We start from the raw sequence: 15,595 nt of genomic DNA on the forward strand, positions 1-15,595 counted from the left end.
CAAAAACCTTTTCAATGAAAAGTTAACTACAAAGTAGCCTATGCCTACCTGGCAGAATCATGATTATTTGCTTCAATCCAGTGAGCATTTGTTTAGCAAACACCATCACATTTGCGCTACAGGAACATTGCTAACCAAACAACAGTTCAAGGAGCGTTGTATAGAAATCACAACGTTGTGTCTGTGCCATTATGGCCTCTGTGACAGGCTCTATGGCGCTGCCCATGCTATCTCCATTTTAAAGTAGTCAATTTTCTTATTTTTATGTTTAAAAAAAGTGTAAAGCTAATATTGGTGACTTACCGCCACCTGCCATGCTGGAGTCTTGTCATTAATTTATTATGGCCACTAGATGGCAGTCATATAGCTTAAAGCCATTTACAAACTAGGCAAACCAATTGAAGAAGACGACAATGCTATGATAATTGGCTGATCGCTCCCAACCCATAGGAATCCCCACCCAATTGACTACTTTTAAAATAGAAGAAGCCCTCAATGGCAATCTCCAATCAAAAATGGGTTATTTCCATGTAATGATCAAAATGTATTCGTTTTTTCACAGACCTCAAAAGTGGTCTCCTGTGTGGTAAAATTAGGGCTGGCACAATTACCGTGTAACTGACGGTTATGGATGAAGACCGCCATGAAAAATTAAATAACCGGCATAACCGTAAAACATTTTTTGTGTCGAACAAATCGCTGACTGAATGACCACAATGCAGCAGCAGCACACATAGAAATAGAATCAATAGAACAGGCTCAGAACCTCTTACCCTGGCAATTTGACTGAACTCATGGGTACACTCGCAATGGCTGCCTGGTATTGTGATGCAATAATTTCCATGGTAATGTAGAATGTCAATGTAGCTACATTTTGCTGGGGGGCAATGAGGAGATTCGGGATCTTTCTCCCACAGCCCTTTCCCCCACGCGTTTCCATAGCAATTCCATTCTCTGTTGGAGTTCGATTGACCCCTTTACCGCATCTATGGCCACTAGTCCACCCATTATGCCATCATTGACATGAATGGGGACGCCCGTTATATTCATTATATTTATATGGCAGCACATGCAGTCAGGAGTGGAGGAGAGGAAAAATGTGTTTCCAAAAACAAAGAGTAATACAAAATAATTATATAAAAAGTATACTTTTTTTTTTGCGCCGCCCTATGGGACTCCCAATCACGGCCGGTTGTGATACAGCCTGGAATCGAACCAGGGGGTCTGTAGTGACGCCTCAAGCACTGAGATGCAGTGCCTTAGACCAATGCGCCACTCGGGAGTTTGCTGTGGTATCGTTTTGTTATCGAGTATCGTGATGCTAAACCTGGTATCGAAGTCGAAATTATGGTATTGTGACAACACTAGTATGAGTTGTTTGTGTGGTCTCGTGACAACACTGTGTTGTTTGTGTGGTCTCGTGACAACACTGTGTTTGTGTGGTCTCGTGACAACACTGTGTTTGTGTGGTCTCGTGACAACACTGTGTTTGTGTGGTCTCGTTAAAACACTAGTATGTTTTGTTTGTGTGGTCTCGTTAAAACACTAGTATGTTTTGTTTGTGTGGTCTCGTTAAAACACTAGTATGTTTTGTTTGTGTGGTCTCGTTAAAACACTAGTATGTTTTGTTTGTGTGGTCTCGTTAAAACACTAGTATGTTTTGTTTGTGTGGTCTCGTGACAACACTAGTATGTTTTGTTTCTGTGCTCTGGTGACAACACTAGTATGTTTTGTTTGTGTGGTCTCGTGACAACACTAGTATGTTTTGTTTCTGTGCTCTGGTGACAACACTAGTATGTTTTGTTTGTGTGGTCTCGTGACAACACTAGTATGTTTTGTTTGTGTGGTCTCGTGACAACACTGTGTTGTTTGTGTGGTGTCGTGACAACACTGGTATGTGTTGTTTGTGTGGTGTCGTGACAACACTAGAATGTGTTGTTTGTGTGGTGTCGTGACAACACTAGAATGTGTTGTTTGTGTGGTGTCGTGACAACACTAGTATGTGTTGTGTTTTTATACTTTATGTGATAGGCGCTGTACAAGCTTGTGGATGTTGTTTTAGCTGTGGGTTATGTGCTTGGTGCTCAGACCGATAGGCGCGGTAGTGTAGTGGTCTGATGAGTTTATTGTAGTGTGTCTGTGTTGCAAATTAGAGCTCTTCCATATCTCTGGAGGTTTTCCAGTCATTGCATAAAGACCCTAATGTGGTGCGCTGAGCATTTGGCTTCCGGTTCATTAGAATCCCCTCCCGTCCTCTTCTCTCTCTCTATCCCTCCCCCTTCATAGTAAACAATGCCAGCGTTACAACAAAGCAAATCTACACTGCTGCGGCATTGGAGATATGCTTTTCATACATGCTCCTTACTGCCTCTGGTGCCTTGGGTGGACTGTAGTCATTCCAGTAGTGTATGCATCATCAACTGAGTGACATTGTGAAAACAAAAGAGAATCTCTAATTGAGTTTGATACGATAATGTCCCAAAGGCATGCAGGACGGAACCATAGAATGTGGGGTTTGCATAATCGGGCCATAATTTGCCATGTCAGCGGCCATATAGTCACACAGGAGGAGGAAGTCTGAGAACAGTCTGAAGTCCCCATCAGCAGCACCGAGCCTCATCCCTGTGACTGGTCATAGCTGTGAATATAGCTGTGAATGTAGCTGCTCAGTTGTGAGAAAGCGGCTTCCTGAAGAGATCTCCCGTTCTATACTTGAGCAGCCCCTGTTTTTCCATTACAAACCTCTAAAGTGGAGGGCTACTACTCCTTCCTTGCAAATTGGATAGAATCAATGTTAGCTCCACAGAGTTTGACGGAAACCTGCGGGTGATCCTTAAGACCTGTAAGTTCAAGTCCAGCATTCGTGGTTGAGCGAGATAATGATTAACTACGAGAAAATGTGACTATGCTTAAATCTCTGTCTATTTATGGGGGTTTGCAATTCAGTGACACTGAACAAAACACACAAGGATTGCATGTTCCACTCCCTCTCTCTGACAGTTAGGTCTATTTATATTGCATTTTCATAAAGCGGTTGTTAAACAAGCATGCATAACGTTACTTGGAAGAGAACACGTAATTAACAGTGGCATTGCAGGCTATTACTGGGCTTAGCATGTGAATACATCTAGGCCTTGCGGTAGACTAGCACCCTCTCCAGCTGCCTCAGACTACAGCAACAGGAGATGGGCTCCTGCCCTATGGGCCATTCTGGCTCGGGCAAGGCTACTTACTTATTTAGGTCTAATTTTGAGTATAAAGGCAGCATAAATCCAAAAGGAAATCCCTTTTAATAATTTGGTGGGTGCTTATATTTGTCCTATTTCACACATGTACAAGTATGTATTATACTTGTGTGAATTGAAAATGTGTTTTTTGCATATCCCAACTCCCCCTGAGACACCCTCGGAGAGTGGGGTCACAGCCAGGGTCAGCCATTATCAACAGCAATTAGGGTTAAGTGCCTTGCTCAAGGGCCCACGTCAGATCTTTCACCTTGTCAGCTCGGTGGTTCGAACTAGTAACCTTTTGGGTTTGCTGGCCCAACGCTCTAACCGCTAGGCTACCTGCCGCCTTAAGATGTCATTACCATGAAGCCTTTCAAATTTGAAAGGAAGACATTGCACTGCATCAAATTTTTAAAAAATTAATAGGAAAAATGGATCTCTTAGGAGGCTACTTCCGCTGATATATAGGTACATTATCCTGTCTGTAGCTAATAGCTATGAACAATGGTGGGAAAATAATAGCTTGTAAATGTACAGATTTGTAGTTAATTTCTCTTCCTGGGGTCCAGCAAAATTAGGCAGTTATACATTTTAAAAACATTACAATACATTCACAACAGATTTCACAACATATTAAGTGTGTGCCCTCAAGCCCCTACTCTACAACACAAAATCCATGTGTACGCGTGTGTATAGTGCGTATGTTGTCGCATAACAACCGGAAATGTACTTATATAGCTAGTGGAAATATTAAAGGTGGTAATTATTTGAGCGCAAACAGTGTACAGGCCTTTGTTATTTTCATGTACAGTGAGGGAAAACAGTATTTGATCCCCTGCTGATTTTGTACGTTTGCCCACTGACAAAGACATGATCAGTCTATAATTTTAATGGTAGGTTTATTTGAACAGTGAGAGACAGAATAACAAAACAAAAATCCAGAAAAATGCATGTCAAAAATGTTATAAATTGATTTGCATTTTAATGAGGGAAATAAGTATTTGACCCCCTCTCAATCAGAAAGATTTCTGGCTCCCAGGTGTCTTTTATACAGGTAACGAGCTGAGATTAGGAGCACACTCTTAAAGGGAGTGCTTCTAATCTCAGCTTGTTACCTGTATAAAAGACACCTGTCCACAGAAGCAATCAATCAATCAGATTCCAAACTCTCCACCATGGCCAAGACCAAAGAGCTCTCCAAGGATGTCAGGGACCAGATTGTAGACCTACACAAGGCTGGAATGGGCTACAAGACCATCGCTAAGCAGCTTGGTGAGAAGGTGACAACAGTTGGTGCGATTATTCGCAAATGGAAGAAACACAAAAGAACTGTCAATCTCCCTCGGCCTGGGGCTCCATGCAGGTTCTCACCTCGTGGACTTGCAATGATCATGAGAACAGTGAGGAATCAGCCCAGAACTACACGGGAGGATCTTGTCAATGATCACAAGGCAGCTGGGACCATAGTCACCAAGAAAACAATTGGTAACACACTACGCCGTGAAGGACTGAAATCCTGCAGCGCCCGCAAGGTCCCCCTGCTCAAGAAAGCACATATACAGGCCCGTCTGAAGTTTGCCAATGAACATCTGAATGATTCAGAGGAGAACTGGCTGAAAGTGTTGTGGTCAGATGAGACCAAAATCGAGTTCTTTGGCATCAACTCAACTCGCCGTGTTTGGAGGCAGAGGAATGCTGCCTATGACCCCAAGAACACCATCCCCACTGTCAAACATGGAGGTGGAAACATTGTGCTTTAGGGGTGTTTTTCTACTAAGGGGACAGGACGACTTCACCGCATCAAAGGGACGATGGACGGGGCCATGTACCGTCAAATCTTGGGTGAGAACCTACTTCCCTCAGCCAGGGCATTGAAAATGGGTCGTGGATGGGTATTCCAGCATGACAATGACCCAAAACACACGGCCAAGGCAACAAAGGAGTGGCTCAAGAAGAAGCACATTAAGGTCCTGGAGTGGGCTAGCCAGTCTCCAGACCTTAATCCCGTAGAAAATCTGTGGAGGGAGCTGAAACGTCAGCCTCGAAACCTTAATGACTTGGAGAAGATCTGCAAAGAGGAGTGGAACAAAATCCCTCCTGAGATGTGTGCAAACCTGGTGGCCAACTACAAGAAACGTCTAACCTCTGTGATTGCCAACAAGGGTTTTGCCACCAAGTACTAAATCATGTTTTGCAGAGGGGTCAAATACTTATTTCCCTCATTAAAATGCAAATCAATTCATAACATTTTTGACATGCGTTTTTCTGGATTGTTTTGTTGTTATTCTGTCTCACTGTTCAAATAAACCTACCATTTAAAATTATAGACTGATCATGTCTTTGTCAGTGGGCAAACGTACAAAATCAGCAGGGGATCAAATACTTTTTTCCCTCACTGTATGTACCATTTAGCCCAGCACCCACGTTTTTTGATGGATGTGCGTATGACCACAGCCATTTCTTCAGCTGAAAATTCAACAACAATAGATTTCCTTGCATTACCTATCAACAAAGTATCCGATAACGGTGCCTTCAGGGGTGGTGTTGGGAGTTTTCCAGGGGTGAATCCTCTCTCCTCACCTCCTTCTCAAAGCGCATTGCGTGTGCGTGCATAACTGATCCTAAAGTGGTGCACTGTTCCGTAGGCTGTCGGAATAAAACAGATGAGTCTACAGGAATGTTTGCTGTTGTCAGCTGGTCCAGATCAAATTTTGCTCCGGAAGACTAGATAAAGTTTCAAGCTGTTGAAAAATGTAAATGCCTTAATTTGATATGCTTCTCCCTCTTGTCAACAATTATTTTAGCTGGATCAATAGTTGCCTGGGCATGTTGGTTGTGTAGGTCAGTACAGACAAACACAAACTGACTGCAGTGTGCACTGGGTTATTGTTTTCAAGGCCCATGATCCTCTAGGTTTATGCCCTTCTTATACTGTGTTTGTTTACTATGGCAATTATTCTTCTGAACTGATACGGGGGATTATACTGGATGATTAGAAAGGTTTACTTTTAAGCATGTTTAATGCTCCGTTGTGATTCCTGGAAATTCAGGACATTCTTTTCTGCCTTGATGGTGTTATGGAACATAGGGACTGGCCTTGGTTCAGAATCTTGTTTTTATTTGTTTAATTCACAGTTCAGTGTGTAGTCTGTTTAGTTTCTGGAGAGGAGTACACACACACACACGTCAACTTATCTTTGTGTTTTTTCATGTGATAGGTTTGTGTTTGTTCTACGTGTTAGTGCATATGATGTCTGTCTGCTCCGCTCCTCTATAGCAGACAGCCTCTCAGAAGCACTATACTCTGGGACTGTGTGTTCCCACTGTATTTCTACAGCTGGGGGAAGCCAAGCGAAAGGAGGTCAAGTGCCTGTTCTGCAGGCTTATAAACACCCCTCCTCCTCCTTTATCCCCCTCCTTCCTCCTGCCCAGGGAGATGGAGAGAGAGAGAGAGAAAGCGAGCGAGAGAGAGAGAGCGAGCGGTCTGAATGAAAGGGTTTACCCTGTCTGACACCCCCCCCCCAGTCTGAGCGGCTGGCCTTGTGTGGCTCTCAGGAGATTGGCATGGTGGCAAACTCGATGCAGATGCCTCGCCAGAAAAGTCTGTCTGTGGGTAAGAGAGTGTGACTGTCAGAGATGGAAAGAGATTGTGTGTGGCACTTGAGGTTATCCTGTCTAGGCCCTTGCAGCATGTGTGTGTCCATGTGTTTGTTTATCTTTGTTTGTTTGTGTCTGTGTGTGCACGTGTGTCTGCGCTCCAGTGTGTCTGTTTTTGGTAAAGGGAGAGTTGGTTAGTCCCCAGGCCCCTCCTGTTCTTCCCCGTTAGAGCACAGCTGGTGAGTCCCACAGGGCTGTGTTTAAAGGGAACAGTCCTACATTCAGATTCACTTTCTGTTCCAAACAGTTCTCAGCTTTGCCTATAATAAAACTCACTTAATTTATTCCAAAAAAATAAAAAATTACGTGAGTGCTTATATTTGTCCCTACTTCACACATGTAGTGTGTTTTATTTGCGTGTTTGAATTGGAAATGTGTTTTTGCATATCCCAACTCCCCCTGAGACACCCTCGGAGAGTAGGGTGACATCTGCTCATATCTGCTTTACTTAGTATCTGGCCCTGGACACTGATCTATAGCCATATAATAGGTCCACGAGGTTAGCTTTATTCATAGACATGTAGCTTATAGGTTAGAACTAGGTGATGTGGCTCGTGGACAGTATGTTCAGTACAGCTAATGTCCTCATCAGCCTCATTATGTAATCTTTATCGCGCTACCGTCCGTCCGAATGAGCTAATCTAATAGCAGCTTCTAGTTTTGATGCTGTTAAATAAAGAGGAGACTGTAGTAAGACATTCCACTGTCACAGACTGAGATCCACCCTGATGACCGGAGCCTATCCAAGCCAAGTCTGGGACTTGTGTATTCAGCTCAGGGTTGGAGCAGGGAGCTCGCTCTCCAGTCTCCAGGGCAGGGGAAGATATCACTACAAGCTGGTGTGGAGATCCTCAGGGGCCTGTCCTTGTACCCCTATTCATTTCTGACAGCCTACTTAAAGTGTAGAGTTCCAGCCTCTTTCTGCAGCCTCGCGTTACACAAGCCTATTAATTATTGGACAAAACCAATGTGCTGCTCACCCGTGTCTTCCTATTCACAGAGGGCTATGCTAAATCCTACTTGCCTCATCCATCAGGATTCAGTGTAGCCTGTCGCTCTGACAACAATAGGGCCACCTTGTACAAAAGCCATTGGGGGGGGTTTCAATAACACCACACTCTGAATAGGTGAGAATTGACGGACTGGTAGTTACCTTATATTGTTTATTACAACTAGAGATTTGCATGATTACGTTTTCTGAAGGCTTTGTGGCTGTTTATACACCAACTGTCAAGAGTGAACAAGTGAGAAACCTTTACATAGAACCTGAAAGCAACTTCAAAGGTGTGGTTAAATCCATAGAAATACAATCTCATTCTAGTTCTGTGGTTACAACACTATACCTTGACCATTATCAGAACACTATCTTACTAAATGAGTGGTGTACCATCTTCACATTGTTTCCACTGAATGGTGAATTTAAATGTTGATCTCTGAGGTCAGTTTCTTTCAAACAATTCTCCATTTGATTTTTAGTGGTCTGGCGAAAGTTTATTTAGTGGGAGCTGGTAGTCGGAGCTAGCTTCAGGTTGTGGTTACTGACAGGTCAGGTTTGATGGGTCAACTATCTCATCAACAATTGTGTGCTTCTGTCTGTGTTTGTGTGCAGAATTCTATGCGGTGTGTTGTGACTCACTTCTCCCTCCCTGAGCCACTAAGGTGGTGTGTGTGCTCACAGCTCTTTGTAGCAGGCAGCCCTGAGTGTGTGTTTCCCTGGTCTCACTTTCACCCCCTGTGGCTGTCAGCACGGGCCCAAGGCCCAGACCAGCCGCCGCTTCCTTTGCACGGCTCCCATTTCCCCTGCCAGGTGTTTCTGTGTAGTCAGTCAATAAAGCTTTTAGTTTACATATGGAGCGATCTATTGTTTTAATGTGCCGCGTTGACAGACACCCGAGATGCCCTGGTCGATGCATGTTTCTCTGCGCAATGACAGCACACTGCTGCAGTTTGCAAATCTCTCCTATCTGAGATGCCGTGTGTGTAACCTGTGTCTATGCGCCAATGCGGTTAGGACCCAGCAGAGCCTGGCCCAGGGAAAGGTGATACACACCCGTGGCCCAAAGGCCCGTCAACCTTTGCTTATCCTCCCATAACCAGGCAGCACTTAATGCCGTTAATGGGCTTTGTTCCCTGGGGTGGAACTGGGGCCGGGAGGAGAGGCTGGGGCTAGGGGTGTAGATTGGGTCTAGGGGGTGAGGTTAGGGGAGGCTGGGGCTGGGGCTGGGGGGTGAGGTTGGGGGAGGCTGGGGCTAGGGGGTGAGGTTGGGGGAGGGCTGGGGCGTGAGGTTGGGGCTAGGATGGCAGGAAGGCACAGCTAACAGTCAGCCGATCAGACTGGTTTGGGCTTCTGCTCTGCAGACGACATCATTAAATATGCAGCTCCTGAGTCATATTCCACCACTGCGCTTCCCTTTATAATCTCCCATTGATCAGAAACAAACATACTCAAGTGACCTTAATCTGCACACATTATGTTCCACGTATTGGGTTCAGCTCTGGAGGGAGCCGGCCCACCGGGCCTCCTCTGGGTTATGACTAATGTACTTGTGCTCCTCCATACCAGACAGCTGCTGCTCCATACAAGAAAGCGTTTTGCGTGTGTTTGCATGTATGATATTTGGAGGAAAAAGAATACCAGTCTATTTGGAAACAATGAAGAGCAGAGACAATCAGGTCGTATAAACCGCTTACATGCTGACCAAACCGGCTCCGCTCGTGAGACAGTCGGGTCGTATAAACTGCTTACATGCTGACCAAACCGCTCCTCGCTTGGGTATGTTGATTTTTGTCTATCCCCACCAGAGGCGTGTTCATGACATGCAGGTTAAAATACCAAAACCAACTAATTTAATTTGGGGACAGGTCGAAACACGCATGAAACATTCTTGAACATATAGCTAGCTTGCTGTTGCTAGCTAATTTGTACTGGGAGATAAACATTGGGTTGTTATTTTACCTGAAATGCATAATGTCCTTTTTTTAGCCGGATCTTAGTAGAATATTGACCCATTTGAGTCACACAAAATCAAGTGTTCTCTACGCCGACAATAAATCCACAGATAAAAAAGTGGAAACCTAGTTATTTTTTATTTAGTTTTGTTTGATTCATCCTCCTTCTGTGAATTTGATATGGCGGTTGGCAACCAACTTAAGGTGCATTACCGCCACCAACTGGACTGGAGTGTGGACCTCCCATCTTTCAATCACCCACGTGGGTATTTGCTTGTAAAAACCAATGAGTAGATGGGCGAGGCGGGACCAAGTTCTATTTTAGCTCGCAAAAGCTTGCAAGCAGTTTGTATGAAATTATTGAATAACATGTATGTGTAAAAAAAAAATTGCAATGCGGCCCGTTTGGTCAGCATGTTAGCATTAAACTGTCTCAGACAACTGGGTAGGATATGTGTCCTAACAGACTCGGTGTGTGGTGAATACACTGTGTGATGGATGTGAAGTACATTGTAAAAACGCTGAGCCGACGTTTCCTGATGAAAAATATCATCCTGTTTTTGTTTTGGTAAACATTGTCCATCTTCTAATCAGTGAGAGTGAATAGCCCATGCTCTACTCCAGGGCTTATCCGATTTGATCTCTCATTTACCAATGGGCTAGTCTAGCCTGTGTCCTCCCTGATGTTTATAGTACATTCACATGATTAACACCTAAAGATGAGATACCTGTACCACCACAGTGGATTTATAGGATTGGGTCACGGTTGAAAGGCCGTATGGGATGACACCGTATAGGAGATTTTCTCATGTACAGTGGTGTCCGAAATGATTGACACTCTTGATAAAGATGAGCAAAAATGACTAAAATAAATTATTTAAATACTGAACAATATTGTATGCTCCAAAAAAAATGGGGAAATTATATTATTTTATACTAGTACGATTGCTCAGCAAAATAGCCACAACATCAAAAAGCCACCACCATATGTTACAGTTGGTATGGGGTTATTTTCTGCTTATGCATTCTTATTTTGACACCAAACCCACCACTGGTGTGCCTGGCCAAAGAGCTCTAAATGAGAACACATAAGCAGAAAATAACCCCATACCAACTGTAAAATATGGTGGTGGATCTTTTGATGTTATGGGTATATTCTGCTTGCACTGGTCCTGGGGAATTGTAGTCAAAAACCTGGTTGCCTCTGCCAGGAGGCTGAAACTTGGCTGCAAGTAGACCTTCCAGCAAGATGATAACCCCAAAATCCACAACAAAATTGTTAATTAGCCACAAAATCAACATTTTGCAATGGCTATCTCAGTCTCTGGACTTGACACCCATTGAAACCCTTGGTTTGAATTTTAGACTGCAGTCCATAAGTGCAGACGAATGATATCAAGGATCTGGAAGGATTCTGTATGGAGGAATGGTCTAAGATCCCTCGCAATGGGTTCTCCAACTCCATAAAACATTTTAGAAAAAAAGCTTAGTGCCGTTATCCTCGCAAGGTGAAGTATTGAAAACAGGGGTGTCAATCATTTTGAGAAATTATTATTACTTGTTAAACAATCTCTTTCGCTGAGCGATTGTATTAGTATAATATAATTTAGAATTTTTTTCCCATACAATATAGCTCAGTATTTTAATTATTTATTTTAGTCATTTTTGCTCATCTTTATCAAGGGTGTCAATCATTTCTGGCCCCACTGTATATTCCTGTGTGCTCTGGCGGTGATGCAGAGCGCTGAGCCATAACCATGGCGGCGTGGTAGGTACAGTACAATCCGAACTCAATCAGTCCGATATATCCCCTGGGCCTACGGCTAATGGTCGGCATGTCTCCTGAATTACATCACCTCAGTTTGGCCAACATGGTAGAGCAGTGTGGAAACAAAATGTTCTGCTCCATGCAACGCTTTGCTAATCTCCTCTCCATCATATCCATCTTACATAATGCCAGGTTTGCAGGCCGGCGGATATCACTCCACCTCTGTCGCCTCCTGGTCCTCTAGCCTACTGCTGCTCTGCTCTACACCGCCCCCTAGGGCCAGGGAGTTTGACTGTGAGAATGGCACGGCACTACTCCCTGTGTTTTTAAAGTCTAGATACATTGGGGAGCAGTAGGAGGCTGGAGACTGGGTCAGGCCTGCTCACTGAGTCTATTCATAATAACTGTCTGTGTGCATGCGTGGGAGTTGGCATCTTAGCTCAGACACCACAGCTACACTGGCATCTCTACTGGACAGGAATGACACAGTTTTGGGGGAGGTGGAGGGAATCCTTGGCAACCAAAGGATATTTATGTTTTTGTCCATGAAATGGCTGGTACACGAAGGATGTATTGCAACTGATTTATCATCATAGAACATTTGTCTTGTTGATTGACAGAAGGGCAGGCTCTATTCAATTGCGGTTCATCTCACCAAAATAGTCTATGAATTAAACTGGTGTATCGCAGCTATCTCCTTCATACATGTTACAATAGCTTTTACAGTGCAAAAAAGCATTTGCTTCATTTCTATTATAATCATTTCAAGTAAAATATAGCACTCATTGATCGTCTCTTTCTCTGTCCTTTCAGCCTTAACAGCATACACATACCTCACCATCTTCGATCTCTTCAGGTGAGTAAGTGGGCATTCTGGGGTGCATCATGTTTTATCAGCACTGTCTGAAGAAGTTTTACAGTAAGCTAAATATTGTACCTAACACTTGAGCTCTTTTTACTCGAGTGCAACTGCTTGTGTTGAGCTGTTGTTAGTCATGATGACTTATGTGTACCTGTTGGCCTACAGTCTGATCACCTGTCTGCTGAGTTCCTGGGTGTCCATGAAGAAGCCTAGTCAGCTCTTCTCGTTTGGGTACGTCCATTAGTACACTGATTCTACAGTAGCCTGTTTTCTAACATGATGTCCCCCACTGTTAATATTTATTTAAAAAATTGAGTCATTCAATGATCATGTTTCCATTGGCTTGTATTGATTATTCATGTATGCTGTTATGTGGTGTATGCATTAATGCACTGTATGTGATATAACACTTACATTCCCACACATCTTAGGTTGTTTAAAGAGGGGCTGAACTTACCAATTCCACCTGGGCTTTTCCGGTACTCATCAAGAAAAACAAGAATTTTGTCTTAGGGGTGTGGCCGTTTTATAAAAAGCAACTCGTTCTTTCAACATAACATTTGCGACGATGTCTAGGCTATGGATTGTTGTCTAAACAAGTCAGAGGTGCTGTGTGCTAATGGTTAGTTCGGCTGTCTCTAAATTAAATGGGCGTAGGTTGATTCTGGCAAGCGATTGGATAGCGTGCTCTGCAGCACACCGGGCATCTGTGATACGGATGATTTGAATACTGCCAGACAGGATTAGACTGTGCCAGGCTGTAGTCCAGTTTGGGCAGGATTAAAATCAAAACCCAACCACCATGTAAGTGACATCCTCAGTTACACAAATCTCACAAAACTCTGTTTTGGAATATACTGACTATCCTACTTACACTTTTTGGTCAATTTTGGCACTGGAATAAACGCTGCTGCATAATAAAACATTTCCCATCTATATCCGTCTGTTAAGCTAGAGATCTGTTTTGGGTTGGGCTGCGTCTCAATCTACTGCATCCGCCTATGTTGGCCTTCCGCATCTGCGGTGGAAGGTGGCAAAGCTACAGCGGTGTTTGTCAGACCAGGAGACATCCTGAAAATCGGTCTTCTCACGAAAACGTCTGTAGCGACCAAACAGTTTGGGCTAATATGATAACCCCCTATTGGAAGGTGAAACTCTCAGGAGTACATTCCAGTTGTTTTGCTTTAGGATGCCCACAAGCCTCGCAGGACTCGTGTGAAGGTAGCTCAGTACAAAAAAAAAAAAATGAATGGAGGTAAAATGCCTTCAGAAAATATTCACACCCCTCGACTTTTTCCAAATGTTGTTGTTACTACCTGAATTTAAAATGGTTTAAATGTAGATTGTGTGTTACTGTTCTACACACAGTACCCCATAATGTCAAAGTAAAAAAATATAAGTACATTGAATATCCCTTTTGAGCATGGTGAAGTTATTAATTGCACTTTGGATCAATACACCCAGTGACGACAAAGATACAGGCGTCCTTCCAAACTCCGTTGACAGAGAGGAAGGAAACCGTTCAGGGATTTGGCCAATGGTGTTTTAAAACCAGTTATACAGTTAAATGGCCTTGACTTGACTTTTTCCAGATTTTGTTACGTTACAGCGTTATTCTAAAATAGATAGTTTTTTTCTCTTATCAATCTACAGACAATACCCCATAATGACAACGCAAAAACAGGTGTTTTGAAATTTTTGCCAATGTATAACAAATTACAAACTTAAATGTCACATTTACATAAGTATTCAGACCCTTTACTCAGTACTTTGTTGAAGCACCTTTGGCAGCGATTACAGCCTAGAGTCTTCTTGGGTATGAGGCTACAAGCTTGGCACACCTGTATTTGGGGAGTTTCTCCCATTCTTCTCTGCAGATCCTCTCAAGCTCTGTCAGGTTGGATGGGGAGCATCGCTGCACAGCTATTTTCAGGTCTCTCCAGAGATGTTCGATGGGGTTCATGTCCGGGCTCTGGCTGGGCCACTCAAGGACATTCAGAGACTTGTCCCGAAGCCACTCCTGTGTGGTCTTGGCTGTTTGCTTAGGATTGTTGTCCTGTTAGAAGGTGCACCTTCGTCCCAGTCTGAGGTCCTGAGCGCTCTGGAGCAGGTTTTCATCAAGGATCTCTCTGTACTTTGCGCCGTTCATCTTTCCCTCGATTCTGACTAGTCTCCCAGTCCCTGCTGCTAAAAAACATCCCCACAGCATGATGCTGCCACCACCATGCTTCACCGTAGGGATGGTGCCAGGTTTCTTCCAGACGTGACGCTTGGCATTCAGGCCAAAGAGTTCAATCTTGGTTTCATCAGATCAGAGAATCTTATTTCTCATGGTCTGAGAGTCCTTTAGGTGCCTTTTGGCAAACTCCAAGCGGGCTGTCATGTACCTTTTACTGTCTGGCCACTCTACCATAAAGGCCTGGTTGGTGGAGTGCTGCAGAGATGGTTGTCCTTCTGGAAAGTTCTCCCATCTCCACAGAGGAACTCTGGAGCTCTGTCAGAGTGACCATTGGGTTCTTGGTCACCTCCCTGACCAAGGCCCTTCTCCCCCGATTGCTCAGTTTGGCCAGGCGGCCAGCTCTAGGAAGAATCTTGGTGGTTCCAAACTTCTTCCATTTTAAGAATGATGGAAGCCACTGTGTTCTTGGGGACCTTCAATACTGCAGAAATGTTTTGGTACCCTTCCCCGTATCTGTGCCTCGACACAATCCTGTCTCGGAGCTCTAAGGACAATTCCTTCGACCTCATGGCTTGGTTTTTGCTCTGACATGCATTATCAACTGTGGGACCTTATATAGACTGGTGTGTGCCTTTCCAAATCATGTCCAATCAATTGAATTTACCACAGGTGGACTCCAATCAAGTTGTAGAAACATCTCAAGGATGATCAATGGAAACCGGATGCACCAGAGCTCAATTTCGAGTCTCATAGCAAAGGGTCTGAATACTTATGTAAATAAGTTCTGTTTTTTGTTGTTGTTTTTTTTGCGAAAATATCTTAAAACCTGTTTTCACTTTGTCGTTATGGGGGATTGTGTGTAGATTGAGGATTGTTATGTATTTAATCCGTTTTAGAATAAGGCTGTAACGTAACAAAATGTGGAAAATGGGAAGGGGTCTGAAAACTTTCCG

The 15,595-nt window shown here is 43.8% G+C and overlaps 1 protein-coding gene across 3 annotated transcripts in view; it reads left to right on the top strand.

Annotated features, from left to right (window-relative positions):
- The window catches only part of LOC121553189 (zinc transporter 6-like), a 70,186-nt gene that overhangs the window by 11,774 nt on the left and 42,817 nt on the right, over nt 1-15,595 (top strand). For all 3 annotated transcript variants that reach the window (XM_041866176.2, XM_041866178.2, XM_041866179.2), the window contains 2 exons: nt 12,415-12,457; nt 12,629-12,694. In XM_041866176.2, coding sequence (XP_041722110.2) covers nt 12,415-12,457; nt 12,629-12,694 — 109 coding nt within the window. The remainder of the gene's footprint in view (nt 1-12,414; nt 12,458-12,628; nt 12,695-15,595) is intronic.

The sequence above is a fragment of the Coregonus clupeaformis genome, chromosome 37 (assembly GCF_020615455.1).
Source record: "Coregonus clupeaformis isolate EN_2021a chromosome 37, ASM2061545v1, whole genome shotgun sequence".
In the NCBI taxonomy this organism is placed as follows: Eukaryota; Metazoa; Chordata; class Actinopteri; order Salmoniformes; family Salmonidae; genus Coregonus; species Coregonus clupeaformis.